Source organism: Entelurus aequoreus, linkage group LG08 (assembly GCF_033978785.1).
Source record: "Entelurus aequoreus isolate RoL-2023_Sb linkage group LG08, RoL_Eaeq_v1.1, whole genome shotgun sequence".
Lineage (NCBI taxonomy): Eukaryota > Metazoa > Chordata > Actinopteri > Syngnathiformes > Syngnathidae > Entelurus > Entelurus aequoreus.
This window is the reverse complement of record NC_084738.1, coordinates 79,265,882-79,291,347: the sequence shown is the minus strand read 5'-3', so window position 1 is coordinate 79,291,347 and position 25,466 is coordinate 79,265,882. Positions and strand designations below refer to the sequence as shown.

Genomic DNA, 25,466 nt, shown 5'->3' with positions numbered 1-25,466 from the left:
TACACACCTCCAAGTAATATAATTTGGTGCTTGATGCATGTTACATTTAGCATTTTAACACTCTAACATTAGCATGCTAGCTTTTGAAAGTAATTTAACAGGTATACACTACAATGTCATATATTTTGGTGTTTGGAAAAATGCTAACTGTAACTATGCAATTGTTTACAGAATAATATTTTTTGGTACTTGACGCATGTTACGGTTAGCATTTTAATGTGCTAACATTAGCATTCAAGCTTTCCCCCCACCCCCAATTTAACAGTGCTATATATTTTGGTATTTCACTAATGCTTACTGTACGCATGCTATTGTTAGCATAGTACTGTTAGCATGCTAGATTTTTTTTAGCACATATTTTTTTGTTACTTGACGCTATCTGGCTAGCATGCTAACTGTTAGCATTTCAGTTTAGCTTCTACCGAAATGGCATTGTTATAGTTCTGTATAGTCAAGGTGAAAACTACCAAAGTTGAAAAGTTTGGGCTAGAAAGATCCGGTACCTGAGAGCGTGGCCCCGCTGTGGGTGCTCCCTGGCGTGGTGGCGTCCGGCTCGTCTGGCGGTAGCTCCCCGATGGAGGAGCAGGTCTTGCTGGGCTCGCCCAGACCCGAAGTCTCGTCCGCCTCGCTCTCGGCCGAGATGGCGAACTTTGGCAACAGAGCCGGACCGGGACTCTGGCTGGAGGAGTCGCCGTCAATGGACTGGGACAGGGACGGCCTAAGGACGGAAAGTGGTTCCAGAAGGTCATTTAGAACCTTCCAGATCTTTTTAGACGTCGTGCTCTGTTTACATTTCCGTGAAGTCCGGAGTCCAGCTGAGCGAGTCCACCGTCAGCGGACTTTCCGGCTTCTTGTCCTCGGCGTCCCCTTTCTCCTCCACCAGTCCACGGGACAGATCCAGACTGCTGTAGACCTGAGATGACAACATGTACGCCCCCTGGTGACTGGGAGCAGTATGACATCACCACGGTGCAACCCGGGGATACTTTTTGACGGCCCCGCGGCACATTGGAAAGATAAAAAACATAAAACATGGAATAAAAAGTGGAATAAAAGAGTAATAACCCAAAGTTGCCATGAAGGCTGGTTTTTTTTTGTTTAATAAAAGCAATAATGAATCAAAATCAATGTTGTTATGAGTTATTGACCTATTCAAAGCTCCAATTACTTTACATTAAATATATTGAAATATTTTGGGGAAAAAATGTTGCATACTTAACATTTTCTTTGACTAAAATGGCATAAAACAAAATTTAAAAAACACCAAAAATGTCTAAAAATGTACAATTGGCGGAGAGATCTGAACTTCATCTAGAGATTTAAGCGTTGAAAGTAAAAAAAAAAACAGATATATATGACTTTTTTAAACACTTATGAGTGGATCCCCCAAAATGTTATATATTCAAAGCTCCAATTACTTTACATTAAATATTTTTGGGAAAAAATGTTGCGTATTTCGTGTTGGCCATATAAAAAACAACATTTTCTTTGATTAAAAGGGCATAAAACTAATTTAAAAAAACACAAAAAATGTCTACAAATGTACAATAGATCGGAACTTTATCTAGATTTAAGCGTTGAAAGTTAAAAAAAAACAGAAATATATGACTTTTTTTTAAACACTCAAATTTTAGTGGGATTTTCATAATTTTTTTTTTTTTAACAGCAATTGCTCACAAAACAATCAATAAAATCAATGTTGTTATGAATTATTGACCTATTGAAGGCTCCAATTAATTCAAATCAAATATTCCACTTTTGAATATTTTTGGAGGAAAATATTGCATATTTTGTGTTTTCGTTTAATAAAAAAAAAAAATCTTTAACAAAAATGGTGTAAAACAAATAATAATAATTTAAAAAAACATTAAAAATAATAAAAACTTATAATTGACTGATAGATCTGAAGTTGATCTCGAAATTCAAGCGTTGAAATCAAAAAAATCTAATCAAATCATGTATGACTAATTTTTAACACTTTTATGAGTGGGGCCCTTTTGGATTCCCAAGAATTTTAGTGAGATTTTTTTTTAAAGTGTCATCGCTCAAAAAATAACAATGAATCAAAATCAATGCTGTTATGAATTATTGACCTATTCAAAGTTCCAATTACTTTACATTAAACATATTGAAATATTTTTGGCAAAAAATGTTGCATGTTCAACATTTTCTTTGACTAAAATGGCATAAAACAAAATTTAAAAAAACACAAAAAATTTCTAAAAATTTACAATTGGCGGAGAGATCTGGGGCCGTACTTATCAAGCTTCTTAGAATTACTCCTAAGAAGTCTGCTAAGAGTTGACTTAAGAGTAAATAAATTCTTCGCTGAAAGCTGCACTTAAAAGTTAGTTATCAAGCGTCTTACTCACACTTTCAGCGAAGTGTAGGACTGAATCTTAAGTGTCACACTCAGAGCTGAATTACGACATTACTATGTGCCGTAAACGGAATTTTAGGTGACGTCATTTCTGTGTCCATAGAAATGACCAATCACGGGAGGGAATCCGTTGTCTAAGAATAAAGAAATATCTTGGAAATATTTAAGTGGACAATGGGAGTGTATATTTTGACAATAAACTACAAAATAATACAAAACAAACTAGTCCCCGCCGGCACTCTCACGCTACCGCCCCCTCTCTTCTCTCGCCCACACACTCACTGACGTCACTCACCTCACGGCCACACACATACGCTACTCTCATAACATTTTCTTTCCAATTCATTAATTAGGCAACTAATTTGAAACTGGTGTGGGTGGCTCTATATATACTAGCCCACTGCAGCCACATGCAGAAATCAACAAGGAATCGAAAAGTATTAAATCTGTGACAAAAATAATACCCGATAAACGATACCGTTTGATCGGCTGCTCATCATCAAACAAATCCAGAACATCGTTCCGCTCCCTGAACGTTCGCGCACGTCTCTCTCGCCTCAGTGCCATCCCCTGCTGGCAACTCCTAACCACTTAAGACACCTCTGAAGGTCTCTTAAATATCGTGGAGAGTAGGAGTGATTCTTAGACTTAAGAACGTTGATAAAAAGCTTTTATTCTTAAGTTTGAGAGTAGGACTAAATTTCGCAAATTCTCAGGACTTAAGTGTAAAATGGCACTCTAAGAAGCTTGATAAGTACGGCCCCAGATCTCTCCGCCAATTGAAAATTTTTAGACATTTTTTGTGTTTTATTTATTTTGTTTTATGCCATTTTAGTCAAAGAAAATGTTGAACATGCAACATTTTTTGCCAAAAATATTTCAATATATTTAATGTAAAGTAATTGGAACTTTGAATAGGTCAATAATTCATAACAGCATTGATTTTGATTCATTGTTATTTTTTGAGCGATGACACTTTAAAAAAAATCTCACTAAAATTCTTGGGAATCCAAAAGGGCCCCACTCATAAAAGTGTTAAAAATTAGTCATACATGATTTGATTTGATTTTTTTGATTTCAACGCTTGAATTTCGAGATCAACTTCAGATCTATCAGTCAATTATAAGTTTTTATTATTTTTAATGTTTTTTTAAATTATTATTATTTGTTTTATGCCATTTTTGTTAAAGAAACTTTTTTTTAATTAAACGAAAACACAAAATATGCAATATTTTCCTCCAAAAATATTTAAAAGTGGAATATTTGATTTGAATTAATTGGAGCCTTCAATAGGTCAATAGTTCATAACAACATTGATTTTATTAATTGTTTTGTGAGCAACTGCTGTTAAAAATAAATAAATTATGAAAATCCCACTAAAATTTGAGTGTTTAAAAAAAAGTCATATATTTCTGTTTTTTTTTACTTTCACCGCTTAAATCTAGATAAAGTTCCGATCTATTGTACATTTGTAGAATTTTTTTGGGTTTTTTAAAATTAGTTTTATGCCCTTTTAATCAAAGAAAATGTTTTTTATATGGCCAACACGAAATACGCAACATTTTTTCCCAAAAATATTTCAATATATTTAATGTAAAGTAATTGGAGCTTTGAATATATAACATTTTGGGGGATCCACTCATAAAAGTGTTTTCAAAAAGTCATACATTTCTGTTTTTTTTTTACTTTCAAAGCTTAAATCTCTAGATGATGTTCAGGGGCCGTACTTATCAAGCTTCTTAGAGTGCCATTTTACACTTAAGTCCTGAGAATTTGCGAAATTTAGTCCTACTCTCAAACTTAACAATAAAAGCTTTTTATCAACGTTCTTAAGTCTAAGAATCACTCCTACTCTCCACGATATTTAAGAGACCTTCAGAGGTGTCTTAAGTGGTTAGGAGTTGCCAGCAGGGGATGGCACTGAGGCGAGAGAGATGTGCGCGAACGTTCAGGGAACGGAACAATGTTTTTCTTTTTTTTTTATGACAAGCAGCTGATCAAACGGTATCGTTTAGACAGAGCGGATATTATTTTTGTCACAGATTTAATACTTTTCGATTCCTTGTTGATTTCTGCATGTGGCTGCAGTGGGCTAGTATATATAGAGCCACCCACACCAGTTTCAAATTAGTTGCCTAATTAATGAATTGGAAAGAAAATGTTATGACAGTAGCGTATGTGTGTGGCCGTGAGGTGAGTGAAGTCAGTGAGTGTGTGGGCGAGAGAAGAGAGGGAGCGGTAGCGTGAGTGCCGGCGGGGACTAGTTTGTTTTGTATTATTTTGTAGTTTATTGTCAAAATATACACTCCCATTGTCCACTTAAATATTTCCAAGATATTTCTTTATTCTTAGACAACGGATTCCCTTCCGTGATTGGTCATTTCTATGGACACAGAAATGACGTCACCTAAAATTCCGTTTACGGCACATAGTAATGTCGTAATTCAGCTCTGAGTGTGACACTTAAGATTCAGTCCTACACTTCGCTGAAAGTGTGAGTAAGACGCTTGATAACTAACTTTTAAGTGCAGCTTTCAGCGAAGAATTTATTTACTCTTAAGTCAACTCTTAGCAGACTTCTTAGGAGTAATTCTAAGAAGCTTGATAAGTACGGCCCCTGAACTTCATCTAGAGATTTAAGCGTTGAAAGTAAAAAAAAACCTGAAATATATGACTTTTTTTAAACACTTTTATGAGTGGATCCCTCAAAATTTTAGTGTGCTTTTCATTATTAGTATTTTTTAAACTGCAATTGCTCAAAAAATAATAATTAATTAAAATCAATGTTGTTAGGAATTATTGACCTATTGAAGGCTCCAATTAAATCACATCAAATATTATACTTAGAAAATTCTTGGAGGAAAATGTTGCATATTTTGTGTTTTTGTCTCATAAAAACATGTTTTCTTTGACAAAAATGGCATAAAACAAATAATAATAATTTAAAAAAAAACATTAAAAATAATAAAAACTTATAATTGACTGATAAATTTGAAGGTGATCTCGAAATTCAAGCGTTGAAATAAAATAAAAAATAAAAAATAATGTATGACTAATTTTTAACACTTTTATGAGTGGGGCCCTTTTGGATTCCCAAGAATTTTAGTGGGATTTTTTTTTTAAACTGTCATTGCTCAAAAAATAATAATGAATTAAAATCAATGCTGTTATGAATTATTGACCTATTCAAAGCTCCAATTACTTTACATTAAATATATTGAAATATTTTTGGGAAAAAATATTGCATATTTTGTGTTGGCCATATAAAAAACAACATTTTCTTTGACAAAAATGGCATAAAACAAATAATAATATTTTTTAAAAAAACATTACAAATAATAAAAACGTATAATTGACTGATAAATCTGAAGGTGATCTCGAAATTCAAGCGTTGAAATAAAAAAAATAAAAAAAAATAAATGTATGACTAATTTTTAACACTTTTATGAGTTGGGCCCTTTTGGATTCCCAAAAATTTTAGTGGAATTTTTTTTTTGCTCAAAAAATAATAATGAATCAAAATCAATGTTGTTATGAATCATTGACCTATTTATCAAATATTCCACGGTCAAATGTGACTTAGTCCTGAAAGTAACACTCCCAGTTAACAGGGCCCTATTGTCTAACGGCGGGTTGTCGTCGCGTCACACGCTCTCTTCCCCTCCCAAACAGTGTAAAAAAAGAGCAAAGCGCTCCTTACTTCCATACTTGCTACTTTTGGGAGGCTCCAGCTTTTCAAATAAATCTAAGAAAGACAATTTTGTTTGACTACTTGATTAGAAAATGTCCAATACACAAGTAATATGGCAACTCCGGTGATGGATGGAAATAACTTTGAATAACTTGTCATCGCGTTCAAGCGCAGAGGGAAAGTAAGGAATAATAATAATAATCCAGATTAAATCCAAATAATGAGTTAGCGTCTTTACCTTGGAGAAGCGGTGGGAACAGGAGGAGAACTGTCTCAGCTCCACGTTGAAGTCCTCCTCGTTGGTGTCGTCCTCCTCCGCCTCCAGGTGGTGGTAACGCTCCGAACGAGCTGAGGAGGAAAAGACGACATTTTTAAATATTTTACACGCTTAAAATAGTTATTTTTGTTGAAAAGACGGACTGTCGAAGTAGCTGGTGTCGTCCTCGGACTCCAGCTGGGGGATGAACTCGGCTTTTTGCCGCAGGAGGCCGTTCCAGTCCAGGTGGTGGAAGAAGGAGTGCTGCTTCACCTCGCCGGCGCCACCTGTGGACATAAAATAACCTGTCAGCTCCGTGACGCAACACCGTGCTTTCCCACAAAGGTGACTCCGGGAACATCGCTGACGCGGCGCACACTTTCTACCGAGCGGAGAATTGGCCGACCTGATTGTCAAGGTTCGACCCCCCCGAGCGTCTAACACGGCTCCTTTTTTTACCCACCAAAGTAATCACAACTCTGATTGGAAAACGAAGGAAAAATGAGAACCAAAATGGCCGTTTACCTGACACGTGAAACGTGACACGGTTGAGGCGTAAAAGTGTGGAATGTTTTCAAAATGTTTTGTGGCGATTCCCAACTGTGACCGCAGCGTCAGTTGCTACATAGAGTGGCGCTTTGAGGAGGAAAATGATCAACTCTTCCTCTTACGCGAGATCCACCCAGAAATGGGGCCATGTGAATCCCTCCAAGACACGGTACAATTTCAAGTGTAATAAAGTCCTTGTGCAGGGCTGTCAAACTCCTTTTCAGCGAATAATATTTGAACAAAAATATAAGTTGAAATTATTTACTATTATGTATATTTTTGACCTACACTGTAAAAAAAAAAAAAAAAAAAAAAAAGTATATTATACAGTAAAAACCTGACAGTTCAGTTGCCTAAATTTTACCATAAAATTGTTCACAATATGTACTAGGGCTGTGAATATTTGGGCACCACACGATTATATTCTACATTCCTCCATAAAATACATAAACAGCTCTAAATAATCTTAATAAAGGCAAAAATATTAAATTGAATAATTAAAAAATAATCGATTTCTGATTTTTTTTTCAATCAATTAAGAATCGTAACAAATAAGAATTGTGATTCATTCAAAAATAAAAACATTTTTGACAGCCCAGTAAATGGCAGAAGAGTACCACTTTTTCTACTGTAAAATCCACGGTTGTGATTTTTTTTTATTATTACACCCATAGAAAAAGTTTGTTATTTTTTACAGTAAAATTCTGACAGTTTTTTTTTTTTTTTTTTTTACATAAAAATCGTTTTTTTTTTTTTTTATAGTAACATTCTGGCAACCTTTTTTTTTTATAGCATCAATACCATTTTTACAGTACAATTCTTACAAATAAGAATCACGATTCATTCGAAAATCAATTTTTTTTACAGCCCTGTAAATTAAATAACGACACTTTTTTTTTTACTGTCAAATCTATGGTTGTTACTTTTTATTATTACATAAATGGAAAAACAATACAAGTTTTTTTTACAGTAAAATTCTGGCAACTGAGATACGTTTTTTTTTCTAGCATAAAATTATTTTAAAATTCTGGCAACTGAGCTACGATTTTTTTCTTTTTAGCATACAAATCATTTTTACAGTAAAATTCTGGTAACTGAGCTGCCAGTTTTTTTTTTTAAGTATAAAAATCATTTTTACAGCAAAATTCTGGCAACTGAGCTACCAGTTTTTGTTAGCATAAGTATCATTTTTATATTTAAATTCTAGCAACTGAACTACCAGTTTGTTTTTTTAGCATAACAATTAATTTTTACAGTAAAATTCTGGTAACTGAGCTAACATTTTTTTCAGCATAAAAATATTTTTTACCGTAAAATTCTGGCAACTGACCTACCTTTTTTTTTTCAGCATAAAAATAATTTTTACAGTAAAATTCCAGTTTTCTTTTTTAGCATAAAAATCTTTTTTTACAGTAAAATTCTGGCAACTGAGCTACTAGTTTTTGTTTTAGCAAAACAATCATTTTTACAGTCAAAATTCTGGCAACTGAGGTACCTTTTTTTTTTTTTTTTAGCATAAATATCATTTTTCCAGTAAAATTCTGGCAACTGGGCTACCATTTATTTTTAGCATAAAAATCATTTTTACAGTAAAATTCTGGCAACTGAAATACCGTTTTTTCTTTTTAGCATAAAGTAGTCTTTACGGTAAAAGTCTGGCAACTGAGCTACCAGTTTTTTTTTAGCATAAAAATCATTTTTTACAGTAAAAATATGGCACCTGAGCTACTAGTTTGTTTTTTTTAGCATAGAAATCATTTTTACAGTAAAAGTATAGTTGTTTTTTTTTTTGCATAAAAATATTTTTTTTACAGTAAAATTCTAGTTTTCTTTTTTAGCATAAAAATCTTTTTTTTACAGTAAAATTCTGGCAACTGAGCTACTAGTTTTTGTTTTAGCAAAACAATCATTTTTACAGTCAAAATTCTGGCAACTGAGCTACTTTTTTTTTTTTTTAGCATAAAAATCATTTTTCCAGTAAAATTCTGGCAACTGGGCTACCATTTATTTTTAGCATAAAAATCATTTTAACAGTAAAATTCTGGCAACTGAGATACTGTTTTTTTCTTTTTAGCATAAAGTAGTCTTTACGGTAAAAGTCTGGCAACTGAGCTACCAGTTTTTTTTTAGCATAAAAATCATTTTTTACAGTAAAAATATGGCACCTGAGCTACTAGTTTGTTTGTTTTAGCATAGAAATCATTTTTACAGTAAAAGTATAGTTGTTTTTTTTTTGCATAAAAATATTTTTTTTACAGTAAAATTCTAGTTTTCTTTTTTAGCATAAAAATCTTTTTTTTACAGTAAAATTCTGGCAACTGAGCTACTAGTTTTTGTTTTAGCAAAACAATCATTTTTACAGTCAAAATTCTGGCAACTGAGCTACTTTTTTTTTTTTTTAGCATAAAAATCATTTTTCCAGTAAAATTCTGGCAACTGGGCTACCATTTATTTTTAGCATAAAAATCATTTTAACAGTAAAATTCTGGCAACTGAGATACTGTTTTTTTCTTTTTAGCATAAAGTAGTCTTTACGGTAAAAGTCTGGCAACTGAGCTACCAGGTTTTTTTTAGCATAAAATCATTTTTTACAGTAAAAATATGGCACCTGAGCTACTAGTTTGCTTGTTTTTAGCATAGAAACCATTTTTACAGTAAAATTATAGTTGGGTTTTTTTTGCATAAAATTTTTTTTTTTACAGTAAAATTCCAGTTTTCTTTTTTAGCATAAAAATCTTTTTTTTACAGTAAAATTCTGGCAACTGAGCTACCAGTTTTTGTTTTAGCAAAACAATAATTTTTACAGTCAAAATTCTGGCAACTGAGCTACCTGTTTTTTTTTGCATAAAAATCCTTTTCACAGTAGAATTCTAGCAACTGAGCTACCAGTTTTTTTTTTTAGCATAAAAATCATTTTTACTGTAAAATTCTGGCAACTGACCTACCTTCTTTTTTTTTTTTGCATAAAAATAATTTTTACAGTAAAATTCTAGTTTTCTTTTTTAGCATAAAAATCTTTTTTTTACAGTAAAATTCTGGCAACTGAGCTACTAGTTTTTGTTTTAGCAAAACAATCATTTATACAGTCAAAATTCCGGCATCTGAGCTACCTTTTTTTTTTTTTTAGCATAAAAATCATTTTTCCAGTAAAATTCTGGCAACTGGGCTACCATTTATTTTTAGCATAAAAATCATTTTTACAGTAAAATTCTGGCAACAGAGATACTGTTTTTTTCTTTTTAGCATAAAGTCGTCTTTACAGTAAAAGTCTGGCAACTGAGCTACCAGTTTTTTTTTGCATAAAAATAATTTTTACAGTAAAATTCTAGCAACTGAGCTACTAGTTTGTTTGTTTTTTAGCATGGAAATAATTTTTACAGTAAAATTATAGTTGGTTTTTTTTTTTGCATAAAAATATTTTTTTTACAGTAAAATTCTGGTAACTGAGCTACTACCAGTTTTTTGTAGCATAAAAATAATTTTTGTGGTAAAATTCTGGCAACTGAGCTACCGTTTTTTTGTAGCATAAAAATAATTTTTACAGTGTACAATTTGATGGATAAATTGCTTTAAAATTCAATATTTAAGTATTTATTTGAATTTTTACAAAAAAAGTTTGGGAATGTAGAATTATATGAATTAGTATTGAATGCGGCAGCCATTATTTCTTGTGTACAAAGTGAGTAAATATAATAATCATGTATTCTACTTTGTTTCTAAACATTTGTCAGGTCTTTGAGGGTACCTGCGCCCATCCTCTCCAGAGGGTTCTGTCGGAGCAGCAGCGTGATGATCTCCTGGGCGTCAGGAGGCGGAGCTTCCTCTCCCTCGGGCCAGTTGATCTGGTCTGCAGAGGGAGGGGTCAGTGGCGGCGGTGTGAGAGAAAAGACCAGACCGGCGGCGGCGACACCGACCGCTGATGACCTGTCCGAACAGATCCTCGGGCGTGTCCCCGAAGAAGGGCACGCAGCCCACCAGGAACTCGTAGAGGATGATGCCCATGGCCCACCAGTCCACTGGCTTGCCGTAGCCTTGCCTCAGGATCACCTCGGGGGCGATGTACTCTGGCGTTCCGCACACCTGTAAGCCAGACTCGTCAGCGTGAGTGTGAGTGTGTGTGTGAGTGTGAGAGTGTGTGTGTGTGTGTGTGTGTGTGTGTGTGTGTGTGTGTGTGTGTGTGTGTGTGTGTAAGTGTGAGGTCACCTGCTTGTCGGAGAACTCTCTGGCGTCTTTCTCGATGTGACCCTCGTAGATGTTGGTGGTCATGTTCATCAGACCCACCTTGGACAGACCGAAGTCCGTCAGCTTGATGTGACCCATGGACGTCACCAGCAGACTGAGGAACATCATCATATTTTATTATTATTATTCCAGCTTGATGTGACCCATGGACGTCACCAGTAGACTGAGGAACATCATCATATTTTATTATTATTATTACAGCTTGATGTGACCCATGGACGTCACCAGCAGACTGAGGAACATCATCATATTTTATTATTATTATTATTACAGCTTGATGTGACCCATGGACGTCACCAGTAGACTGAGGAACATCATCATATTTTATTATTATTATTCCAGCTTGATGTGACCCATGGACGTCACCAGCAGACTGAGGAACATCATCATATTTTATTATTATTATTCCAGCTTGATGTGACCCATGGACGTCACCAGTAGACTGAGGAACATCATCATATTTTATTATTATTATTCCAGCTTGATGTGACCCATGGACGTCACCAGTAGACTGAGGCACATCATCATATTTTATTATTATTATTCCAGCTTGATGTGACCCATGGACGTCACCAGTAGACTGAGGAACATCATCATATTTTATTATTATTATTCCAGCTTGATGTGACCCATGGACGTCACCAGTAGACTGAGGAACATCATCATATTTTATTATTATTATTATTATTACAGCTGGATGTGACCCATGGACGTCACCAGTAGACTGAAGAACATCATCATATTTTATTATTATTATTCCAGCTTGATGTGACCCATGGACGTCACCAGTAGACTGAGGAACATCATCATATTTTATTATTATTATTCCAGCTTGATGTGACCCATGGACGTCACCAGTAGACTGAGGAACATCATCATATTTTATTATTATTATTATTACAGCTTGATGTGACCCATGGACGTCACCAGTAGACTGAGGAACATCATCATATTTTATTATTATTACCGGTATTATTATTACAGCTTGATGTGACCCATGGACGTCACCAGTAGACTGAGGAACATCATCATATTTTATTATTATTATTACAGCTTGATGTGACCCATGGACGTCACCAGTAGACTGAGGAACATCATCATATTTTATTATTATTATTACAGCTTGATGTGACCCATGGACGTCACCAGTAGACTGAGGAACATCATCATATTTTATTATTATTATTACAGCTTGATGTGACCCATGGACGTCACCAGCAGACTGAGGAACATCATCATATTTTATTATTATTATTCCAGCTTGATGTGACCCATGGACGTCACCAGCAGACTGAGGAACATCATCATATTTTATTATTATTATTCCAGCTTGATGTGACCCATGGACGTCACCAGCAGACTGAGGAACATCATCATATTTTATTATTATTATTACAGCTTATTATAATCATATTTTATTATTATTACTAACACTTTAGCATTATATTCGGTTATTGATCAACTTTATCACATTATATACAGTTATTAATCAATTGTATCATATTATATACAGTTATTAATTAACTTTATCATATTATATACAGTTATTAATCAATTGTATCATATTATATACAGTTATTACTTAACTTTATCATTTTATATACATTTATTGATCAACTTTATTATATTATATACAGTTATTAATCAACTTTATCATATTATATACAGTTATTGATTAACTTTATCACATTATATACAGTTATTAATCAACTTTATCATATTATATACAGTTATTAATCAACTTTATTATATTATATACAGTTGTTAATCAATTTTATCATATTATATACAGTTATTAATCAACTTTATCATATTATATACAGTTATTAATCAACTTTTCACATTATATGTTATTAATCAACTTTATCATATTATATACAGTTATTAATCAACTGTATCATATTATATAGTTATTAATCAACTGTATCATATTATATACAGTTATTAATCAACGTTATCACATTATATACAGTTATTAATCAACTTTTTACATTATATTCGGTTATTATTTAACTTTATCATATTATGTACAGTTATTAATCAACTTTATCATATTATATACAGTTATTAATCAACTCTATCATATTATATACAGTTATTAATCAATTTTTCACATTATATGTTATTAATCAACTTTATCATATTATACACAGTTATTAATACAATAGCAACTGTTTCACACGTTGTATGGTTATTAACAAAATAGCAACTTTATCATATAAGATTAACAACAAAATATTAAATGTTCACTTAATATAACTTTATCAACCCAATAAATATTTTCACATTATATATTATTTTTAACAAAATATAAACGTTTTAATATTGTATAAGTTTATTAACACATTTTCAACCTTTTCACATTATATACGGTTATTAACAAAATATCAACTTTTATACAGTATATGTTAATTAACAAAATATCAACTTTTATACAGTATATGTTTATTAACAAAATATCAACTTTTTCACATTTTACCGTTATTGAAGAAAGTCATTGCAGGAAAAGGCTACATTTTTTCCAAAACAATACCAAGTGTCACCACTGGGGGGCTGCAATGACTTTCACTATGACTCATACTGTAATATTATGTGTATTAAATATACATATTTTTTCCATTATTTGAGATAATACAATGTATAATATTGCATAAAAGTCCTATAATATGTAATTATAAGTAAAAAATGTATTTATTATAATATGTATATTAAATTATACTTTTTTTCATTATTTGAGATAATACAGTGTATAATATTGCATAAAATATGGAATAAGTAAATTGATTTTTAAAAGTTAATAAACATTTACATTAAAAAGCATTAAATAAATAAGGCATAAATAAATATTCCATTTAATTCAGATACTAGAAATACATTTACACTGGAACAAAAACAAATAAATAATTGGGAGTAAAACAAAAAATGTTTTGTGGCAGATGTTATACTTATAATACATTATTTTAATCTTTGTCATTTATTTGTGAAAACAAAATATTCCACACATCTATAATATTAAGTGTATATTTGTTTATATTATTTGAGAAAATACAAAAATTACATTAAATAGCATTAGATAAACAAAGTATAAATAAATATTACTTTAATGAATTTAGACTTTTAAAAATAATACATTTCCGAGGTCTTACTTGTCAGGCTTGAGGTCGCGGTGCACGATGCCGTAGTTGTGCAGGTACTCCAGGGCCAACACCGTCTCGGCAAAGTACATCCTGGCCATGTCCACGGGCAGGGGGCCCATGTTCTTCAGCAGGGTGGCACAGTCTCCGCCTGCACGCAAACAATCACGCCGTCACCGGCGCCGTGGTCGCCATCCACGGCGAGCGAGCGAGCAACGCACCTTCCACGTACTCCATGACCATGCACAGGTGGCGGCGCGTCTCGAAGGAGCAGAACATGGACACCACGAAGGGGTTCTCGGCGAAGGTGAGGATGTCGCGCTCCACGAAGGCCTGCTGGATCTGGTTCCTCAGGATCAGGTTCTGCTTGTTGATCTTCTTCATGGCGAAGCGCTGCTTGGTCTCCTTGTGGCGAACCAGATAGACGGCTCTGCGGGGGGGCGAGTCACATGACGGGGTGAGTTCACGCGGAAGGGTGAAAATGTGCCAAAAATTGCACCAACGCAGACACGATGGCGCCGTTATCAAACCCCACAGGTGGCACTGACTTGAAATTTCTCACACACTTGAATCCCCCACCAAATTTATGACGCATCTTTCGGGGGACGGACAACCAAGCTAGCGACCTAACAAAGGAGCTAACAAACAAACAAACAAGCTACCGACCTAACAAAGGAGCTAACAACCAAGCTAGCGACCTAACAAAGGAGCTGACAAACTAACTAAATAACTTAGTAACTAACTAGTAACAAAGGAGCTAACAAACAAACAAACAAGCTAGCGACCTAACAAAGGAGCTAACAACCAAGCTAGCGACCTAACAAAGGAGCTAACAAACAAACAAACAAGCCAGCGACCTAACAAAGGAGCTAACAAACAAACAACCAAGCTAGCGACCTAACAAAGGAGCTAACAACCAAGCTAGCGACCTAACAAAGGAGCTAACAAACAAACAAACAAGCTAGCGACCTACCAAAGGAGTTAACAAACAAACAAACAAGCTAGCGACCTAACAAAGGAGCTAACAAACAAACAAACAAGCTAGCGACCTAACAAAGGAGCTAATCAATCAATCAATCAATCAATCAATTTTTATTTATATAGCCCTAAATCACAAGTGTCTCAAAGGACTGTTAAACAAACAACCAAGCTAGCGACCTAACAAAGGAGCTAACAAACAAACAAACAAGCTACCGACCTAACAAAGGAGCTAACAACCAAGCTAGCGACCTAACAAAGGAGCTAACAAACAAACAAACAAGCTAGCGACCTAACAAAGGAGCTAACAACCAAGCTAGCGACCTAACAAAGGAGCTAACAAACAAACAAACAAGCTAGCGACCTAACAAAGGAGCTAACAACCAAGCTAGCGACCTAACAAAGGAGCTAACAAACAAACAAACAAGCCAGCGACCTAACAAAGGAGCTAACAAACAAACAACCAAGCTAGCGACCTAACAAAGGAGCTAACAACCAAGCTAGCGACCTAACAAAGGAGCTAACAAACAAACAAACAAGCTAGCGACCTACCAAAGGAGTTAACAAACAAACAAACAAGCTAGCGACCTAACAAAGGAGCTAACAAACAAACAAACAAGCTAGCGACCTAACAAAGGAGCTAATCAATCAATCAATCAATCAATCAATTTTTATTTATATAGCCCTAAATCACAAGTGTCTCAAAGGACTGTTAAACAAACAACCAAGCTAGCGACCTAACAAAGGAGCTAACAAACAAACAACCAAGCTAGCGACCTAACAAAGGAGCTAACAATCAAGCTAGCGACCTAACAAAGGAGCTAACAAACAAACAAACAAGCTAGCGACCTAACAAAGGAGCTAACAAACAAGCTAGCGACTTAACAAAAGAGCTAACAAACAAACAAACAAGCTAGCGACCTAACATAGGAGCTAACAAACAAACAAACAAGCTAGCGACCTAACAAAAGAGCTAACAAACAAACAAGCTAGCGACCTAACAAAGGAGCTAACAAACAAACAAACAAGCTAGCGACCTAACAAAGGACCTAACAAACAAGCTAGCAACCTAACAAAGGAGCTAACAAACGAACAAACAAGCTAACGACCTAACAAAGGAGCTAACAAACAAGCTAGCAACCTAACAAAGGAGCTAACAAACAAACAAACAAGCTAGCGACCTAACAAACAAGCTAGCAACCTAACAAAGGAGCTAACAAACGAACAAACAAGCTAACGACCTAACAAACGAGCTAACAAACAAGCTAGCGACTTAACAGAGGAGCTAACAAGGGAAGCAAGTTGATGAACAAAGGAGCTAACAAACGAAGGAGCTAATAAACAAAGGAGCTAACAAACCAAGGAGCTAACAAACCAAGGAGCTAACGAACGAGCAGACTGACTGACGAACTGACTAGATAACTAAGTGACTGACTGACTAACTAATTGACTAGATCACTAACTAAATAACTGACTGACTAAATAACTAATTTATTACTAACTAAATAACTGACTGACTGAATAACTGAATAATTGACAGACTAACAAACTAAATAAATAACTGACTGACTAATTAAATAACTGACCGACTAAATAACTTAATAATTTAGTAATTGATTGACTAACTAACTAAAAATGGACTGATAAATTAACTAATAACTGAGTAACTAAATAACTGATAAACTAACTAAATAACTGATAAACTAACTAAATAACAGAGTAACTAAATAACTGAGTAACAAAATAACTGACCGACTAAATAACATAATAATTTAGTAATTGATTGACTAACTAAAAATTGACTGATAAACTAACTAATAACTTAGTAACTAAATAACTGACAAACTAACTCAATAACCGAGTAACTAAATAACTGAGTAACAAAATAACTGATAAACTAACTAAATAACTGATTAACTAAATAACTGATAAACTAACCAAATAAATGAGTAACTAAATAACTGATAAAGTAACTAAGTAACTGAGTAACTAAATAACTGATAAACTAACAAAATAACTTAGTAACTAAATAACTGACAAACTAACTAAATAACTTAGTAACTAAATAACTGAAAAACTAACTAAATAACTTAGTAACTAAATAACTGATTAACTAAAAAAACGAGTAACTAAATAACTGATTAACTAAAAAACGAGTAACTAAATAACTGAGTAATGAAATAACTGATAAACTAACTAAATAACTGAGTAACTAACTAAATAAATGAGTAAGTAAATAACTGATAAACTAACTAAATAACTGAGTAATTAAATAACTGATAAACTAACTAAATAACTGATAAACTAACTAAATAAATGAGTAACTAAATAACTGATAAAGTAACTAAGTAACTGAGTAACTAAATAACTGATAAACTAACAAAATAACTTAGTAACTAAATAACTGACAAACTAACTAAATAACGTATTAACTAAATAACTGACAAACTAACTAAATAACTTAGTAACTAAATAACTGATTAACTAAAAAAAACGAGTAACTAAATAACTGAGTAATGAAATAACTGATAAACTAACTAAATAACTGAGTAACTAACTAAATAACTGAGTAAGTAAATAACTGATAAACTAACTAAATAACTGAGTAATTAAATAACTGATAAACTAACTAAATAACTGATAAACTAACTAAATAAATGAGTAACTAAATAACTGATAAAGTAACTAAGTAACTGAGTAACTAAATAACTGATAAACTAACAAAATAACTTAGTAACTAAATAACTGACAAACTAACTAAATAACTTAGTAACTAAATAACTGATTAACTAAAAAACGAGTAACTAAATAACTGAGTAATGAAATAACTGATAAACTAACTAAATAACTGAGTAACTAACTAAATAACTGAGTAAGTAAATAACTGATAAACTAACTAAATAACTGAGTAATGAAATAACTGATAAACTAACTAAATAACTGATAAACTAACTAAATAACTGAGTAATGAAATAACTGATAAACTAACTAAATAACTGATAAACTAACTAAATAACTGAGTAACTAACTAAATAACTGAGTAATTAAATAACTGATAAACTAACTAAATAACTGAGTAACTAAATAACTGAGTAACTAAATAACTAATTAACTAATTAACTAAATAACTGATAAACTAACGAAATAACTGATAAACTAACTAAACAACTGATAAACTAACTAAAGAACCTTTCAGGATGTGTGTGTAAAGTTTGGTTGAGAAAACATGTTAGTATTAGCATGCACGCTAGCATGTTAGTATTAGCATGCACGCTAGCATGTTAGTATTAGCATGCACGCTAGCATGTTAGTATTAGCATGCACGCTAGCATGTTGCCACAGGAGTTGCTTCCTCACCCGTAGGCGCCGTTGCTGATGAGCTTGGTCAACTCAAAGTCCAGTTCACAGGGTTTGCGTCTGCACCTCAAGGCGGCACTCAGACCCTGGGCCTGAAGACCAGGAGAGAGAGAAGGAGGGGGAGAGGGAGAGAGAGCGAGAGAGAGAGAGAGAGAGAGAGAGAGAGAGAGAAAGAAATGATTATTTGGTGGCGGTGTCACCATGGAGGCGAGGAGTAATGATCGTACGCAGTCGTCCGTCTCCGCCACACCGCTGTCACCACCACCGCTCAGCTGGGCCATCTCTGCAGGGACACAACACACTTTTGCTTTGTCTTTGGCTTGGAAAAACACCTGAAGAAAGTCATTGCAGGAAAAGGTGCCATTTTTACCAAAAACAATACCAAGTGTCACCACTAGGGGGCTGCAATGACTTTCACTGAGACTCATACCTAATATTATGTATATTAAAAAAAATGTTTTCCATTATTTGAGAAAACATAATGTATAATATTGCATAAAAATCCTACAATATGTAATCATAAGTAAATGAAAATAAATGATAATATGTACATTAAATAATAAAAATGTTTCATAATTTGAGATAATACAATGTATAATATTGCATAAAAGTCCTACAATATGTAATCATAAGTAAATACAAATAAATTATAATATGTATATTAAATTATAAATTCACAGAGTGAATTTATAATTTTTGGGTGGAGGTGGGATAGCACAAACGCACACACACACACACACACACACACACACACACACACACACACACACACACACACACACACACACACACACACACACACACACACACACACACACACACACACACACACACACAATGACCAACTAACTAACTAAACAATTGAGTAATTGATTAACTAACTGACTAACTAACTAAAAACTGTCTGACTAACTAAATAACTTACTGACTAACTAAATAATTGGGTAATTGATTGACTAACTAAATCATTGACTGACTAATTAAAGAACTGACTAATTGACAGACTAACAAACTAAATAAATAACTGTCCGGCTAATTAAATAACTGACCTACTAACTAACTAACTAAAATGTGATTAATTGATTAACTAACTAACTAAAATGTACTGATAAACAAACGAAATAACTGTCTGACTAACTAAATAACTGACTGACTAACTAACTAACTAAATAATTGGGTAATTGATTGAATAACTAACTAAACATTTACTGATTAACTAACTAAATAACCGACTGACTAACTAAATAACAGACTAATTACAGAACAAACTCAATAACTGACCAATTGACTAAATAAATTACTGTCCATCTAAGTAAATAAATAACTGACTAACTAACTGACTAATTGACTAACAAACTAAATAAATAACTGACTAACTAAATAACGGACTAATTGCAGAACAAACTAATAACTGACCAATTGACTAAATAAATTACTGTCCATCTAACTAAATAAATAACTGACTAACTAACTGACTAATAAACTAAATAAATAACTGACAAACTAAATAACGGACTAATTGCAGAACAAACTAAATAACTGACCAGTTGACTAAATAAATTACTGTCCATCTAACTAAATAAATAACTGACTAACTAACTGACTAATTGACTAACAAACTAAATAAATAACAGACAAACTAAATAACGGACTAATTGCAGAACAAACTAATAACTGACCAATTGACTAAATAAATTACTGTCCATCTAACTAAATAAATAACTGACTAACTAACTGACTAATAAACTAAATAAATAACTGACAAACTAAATAACGGACTAATTGCAGAACAAACTAAATAACTAACCAGTTGACTAAAATTACTGTCCATTTAACTAAATAAATAACTGACTAACTAACGGACTAATAAACTAAATAAATAACTGACAAACTAAATAACGGACTAATTGCAGAACAAACTAAATAACTAACCAGTTGACTAAATAAATTACTGTCCATCTAACTAAATAAATAACTGACTAACTAACTGACTAATAAACTAAATAAATAACTGACAAACTAAATAACAGACTAATTGCAGAACAAACTAAATAACTAACCAGTTGACTAAATAAATTACTGTCCATCCAACTAAATAAATAACTGACTAACTAACGGACTAATAAACTAAATAAATAACTGACAAACTAAATAACAGACTAATTGCAGAACAAACTAAATAACTGATCAATTTACTAAATAAATTACTGTCCATCTAACTAAATAAATAACTGATTAACTAACTGACAAATTGACTAACAAACTAAACAAATAACTGACTAACTAAATAACTAACTAATTGACTAACTAAATAAATGACCGACCAACTAACTGACTAACTCCAAACCTCTCGTCAGTCATTCATTGTCTTTGTCTCTGTGGGCGGGGGTGGCTCGCTAACATGGTAGAAATGATCTTCATCCCATGACTGAGATTTGCTAAAAGTGGGATGAAAATATGCTGAAGTTATGTCGCTAACCAGCTAACTAGCTAACTAGTGGACAAAAGCACAAGAGCTCCTCCTTTGTTGGCGTGAAGAAGAAAGCAAAGATCCGCTGACTGAGATGTTGCCAATGATCTGGAACAAGCGCTCATTAAAAACCACAAGCAGAGTCCAAGGCCATTTGTGGAACATCTGGTGGGATGTGATGGCGAGTGGCGGAATGTTCCAGCAGGTCTGTAGGGACGCCATCGCCGGGCTAATGATGCTCACATGAGTCGGGGTTTTGCACACGTCAGCACCGACGTGTGCCAGACTTTCTTTGGGGGAAACTTTTTATCGCCCTCGAATGAAAGACAGTCCGATCCCACCTTGATATTTTACAAGTTAACGTGGTAGCATGCTAACATTAGCATGCTAACTTTTTTAAACCAATTTCACCACCGTACACCGCAGAGTCATATAAGTCGGTACGTGATCGACCTTAACTGTTAGCATGCTAACTTTTTTTTAAGCACTTTTACCACCGTACACCTCAGTCTTTTAATTTTGTATGTGATGTATGTTAGCTGTTAGCATGCTAAATTAGCGTATTCACTTTTTTTTGCCAATTTAGCATACATATGCCTCAGAGTCGCATAAGTCGGTACCTGATCTACGTTAACTGCTAGCATGCTAACTTTTTTTTTAAACCAATTTTACCGCCGTACACCTTAGAGTCACAAGTTGGTTTGTGATATACGTTAACTGTTAGCATGCTACCATTAGCATATAACCTTTTTTTGCTAATTTAGCATGCATATGCCTCAGAATCATAGCAGTCGGTACCTGATCGACCTTAACTGTTAGCATGCTAACATTAGCGTGATAACTTTTTTCAACCAATTTTACCACCGTACACCTCAGAGTCATAAAAGTCGGTATGTGATATACGTTAACTTTCTTTTTTAACAATTTTACCACCGTACACCTCAGAGTCATATAATTTGGTATGTGATGTACGTTAACTGTTAGCATGCTAACATTAGCGTGATAACTTTTTTTAACCAATTTGACCACCGTATACTTCAGTCATATAAGTCGGTACGTGATCTACGTTAACTGTTAGCATGATAATAATTTTTTTAACCAATTTTACCACCCTACACCTCAAAGTCATATAAGTCAGTAAGTGATCTAAGTTAACTGTTAGCATGCTAACCTTTAAAAAAACCCAAAACAATTTTATTACCGTACACCTCAGAGTCATAAGTCGGTACGTGATCTATCTTAACTGTTAGCATGCTAACATTAGCATGCTATCATTAGCATGCTAACTTTTTTCAACTAATTTTACCACCGTACACCTCAGAGTCATATCATTTGGTATGTGATGTACGTTAACTGTTAGCATGCTAAAATTAGCATGCTAACTTTTTTTCAACCAATTTTACCACCGTACACAGTCATAAAAGTCGGTACGTGATAAACGTTAACTTTTTTTTTAACCAATTTTACCACCGTACACCTCAGAGTCATAAGTCGGTACGTGATCTATCTTAACCGTTAGCATGCTAACATTAGCATGCTAACTTTTTTCAACCAATTTTACCACCGTACACCTCAGAGTCATATAATTTGGTATATGATGTACGTTAACTGTTAGCATGCTAACATTAGCATGCTAACTTTTTTTCAACCAATTTTACCACCGTACACCTCCGAGTCATAAAAGTCGGTACGTGATATACGCTAACTTTTTTTTAAACCAAATTTACCACCGTACACCTCAGAGTCATAAATCGGTACGTGATCTTTCTTAACTGTTAGTATGCTAACATTAGCATGCTAACTTTTTTTCAACCAATTTTACCACTGTACACCTCAGAGTCATAAATCGGTACGTGATCTTTCTTAACTGTTAGCATGCTAACATTAGCATGCTAACTTTTTTTCAACCAATTTTACCACCGTACACCTCAGAGTCATAAAAGTCGGTACGTGATATATGCTAACTTTTTTTTAACCAATTTTACCACCGTACACCTCAGAGTCATAAATCGGTACGTGATCTATCTTAACTGTTAGCATGCTAACTTTTTTTCAACCAATTTCCCCACCGTACACCTCAGAGTCATATAAGTCGGTACGTGATATACGTTAACTGTTAGCATGCTAACTTTTTTTTTTTTTTTAACAATTTTATTACCGTACACCTCAGAGTCATAAGTCGGTACATGATCTATCTTAACTGTTAGCATGCTAACATTAGCATGCTAACTTTTTTTCAACCAATTTTACCACCGTACACCTCAGAGTCATATAAGTCGGTACGTGATATACGTTAACTGTTAGCATGCTAACTTTTTTTTTTTTTTTAAACAATTTTATTACCGTACACCTCAGAGTCATAAGTCGGTACATGATCTATCTTAACTGTTAGCATGCTAACATTAGCATGCTAACTTTTTTTCAACCAATTTTACCAGCGTACACCTCAGAGTCATATAAGTCGGTACGTGATATACGTTAACCGATAGCCGACGTCCTGTTTGTTTTCCGATACAGGTTCTTGAGTCGGGATGGACGTCTCCAGCAATTTTTGTGTCGATATGTAAAAATGGTGGGCGGGGCTAATTTGTTATCAAATTTAAAAGGGGGCGCTGGAGAGTCAGTTTCGAAACTTAGTTTCCGGGACACAGTAACAGACAATCAGAAGTTTAGGGTAGAAAATTGCTAATTGTAGCATTTTAGGCTAACCTTCTAAAGGGTCCCGCGTGAGTCCCAGCTGGCTGATGATGTAACGCGGGATGTCGGTCTTGATGCCCTGGCCCACCTTGGCGTGGCCCTCAGCCGCCTCCAGGAGGTGGTAGAACTCCTCGGGGTCAAACTCCTGGACAATATTACAAACCCCACAAAAATGAAAAAAACAAACAAGTTTTCTTCACATTTGACTGGTTGTCATGAGGTTCTGGTCAAACACTTACCAGACATTCCAGCAGTCGAGCGGGTCGAGCGATGACGATGAGGATCTTCTTGGCCAGGTCTCGGATGAAGTTGACCTCCTCGCTCTCCGACCTCTCGGTGGACTGGACACCAGACAAGATGTCTTATTACTCCTGCTCAATAATTATCTTTAACAGTTTGGGTTTTAGTTTACTAGTCATACTTGGTGCTCACCCTTTAGAGCACAGCTGTAACCTCCTGGCACTAGAAAATAATTCTTCTCAGGTTCCTCTGTTTACATTTTCACACTATTTTCTTACACTTTATTAAACATTTCTCACATATTTCTTATTTTTAGCTTCATTTGAAGAAGTTATTGTTCAGTGTTCAATGTGATTTGACTACTTTGTTGACTTTGTTAGTGTTTGCCATGCTTGTGTTGACATTTCCTTTCTGCTTTGATAGCTGAGGGATTAGAATCAGAGCAATCCAATCCAATCGAACTTGATTGAATCGAATCCAACCAAATCGAATCAAATCGAACTTGACTGAATCGAATGGAATCCAACCCAATCCAATCAATCAAATGAATCCAATCCAATCGAACTCGATTGATTCGAATCCAATCCAATCCAATCCAATCAATCAAATGAATTGAATCGAACCCAATCTAGTCTAATCAAATCGAACCGAATCCAATCCAATTCAATCGAATCCAATCCAATTCAATCGAATCCAATCAATCAAATGAATCCAATCCAATCGAATCAAACTGAACTAGATTGAATCGAATCCAATCCGATTCAATCAATCAAATGAATGCAATCGAACCCAATCCTATCTAATCGAATCAAATCGAACAGAAACGAATCCAATTCAATCGAATAAAATCAAATGGAATACAATCAAATCTAATCCAATTGAATCCAATCAAATTCAATCAATCAAATGAATCGAATCGAATCCAATCGAATCCAATCAATCAAATGAATCGAACCAAATCCAATCCAATCAAACTCGATTGAATCGAATCCAATCAATCAAATGAAACGAATCGAACCCAATCCAATCTAATCAAATCGAACTGAATTGAATCCAATTCAATCGAATCAAACCCAATCGAATCTAATCCAATCAAACCCAATCCAATCGAATCAAATCAAACTAGATCGAATCCAATCCAATCCAATCAACTAAATGAATCGATCAAACCCAATCCAATCCAATCTAATCGAATCGAATCCAATTCAATCGAATCGAATCCAATCAATCAAATGAATCGAATCGAATCCAATTCAATTGAATCAAATCCAATCTAATCCAATCCATTTGAATCAAATCGAACTAGATTGAATCCAATCCAATCCAATCAAATCCAATCAATCAAATGAATCGAATCCAACCCAATCCAATCCAATCCAATCGAATCAAATCGAATCCAATACAATCGAATCAAATCCAATCGAATTTAATACAATCGAATCTAATCCAATACAATCGAATCGAATCGAATC

The 25,466-nt window shown here is 33.9% G+C and overlaps 1 protein-coding gene across 1 annotated transcript in view; it reads right to left on the bottom strand.

The window, feature by feature from the left end:
• Positions 1 to 6,426: 6,426 nt before the first annotated feature.
• Positions 6,427 to 25,466, bottom strand: part of LOC133655246 (microtubule-associated serine/threonine-protein kinase 4-like) — a 200,431-nt gene continuing 181,391 nt past the window's right edge. The window contains exons 12-21 of the mRNA XM_062055224.1: positions 23,994 to 24,095; positions 23,767 to 23,899; positions 18,815 to 18,870; positions 18,588 to 18,679; positions 14,474 to 14,682; positions 14,265 to 14,403; positions 11,080 to 11,212; positions 10,791 to 10,956; positions 10,622 to 10,723; positions 6,427 to 6,614 (exon numbers count right to left, since the gene is read on the bottom strand). Of these exons, the coding sequence (XP_061911208.1) occupies positions 6,469 to 6,614; positions 10,622 to 10,723; positions 10,791 to 10,956; positions 11,080 to 11,212; positions 14,265 to 14,403; positions 14,474 to 14,682; positions 18,588 to 18,679; positions 18,815 to 18,870; positions 23,767 to 23,899; positions 23,994 to 24,095 (1,278 nt within the window). The 3' untranslated portion in view covers positions 6,427 to 6,468. The remainder of the gene's footprint in view (positions 6,615 to 10,621; positions 10,724 to 10,790; positions 10,957 to 11,079; positions 11,213 to 14,264; positions 14,404 to 14,473; positions 14,683 to 18,587; positions 18,680 to 18,814; positions 18,871 to 23,766; positions 23,900 to 23,993; positions 24,096 to 25,466) is intronic.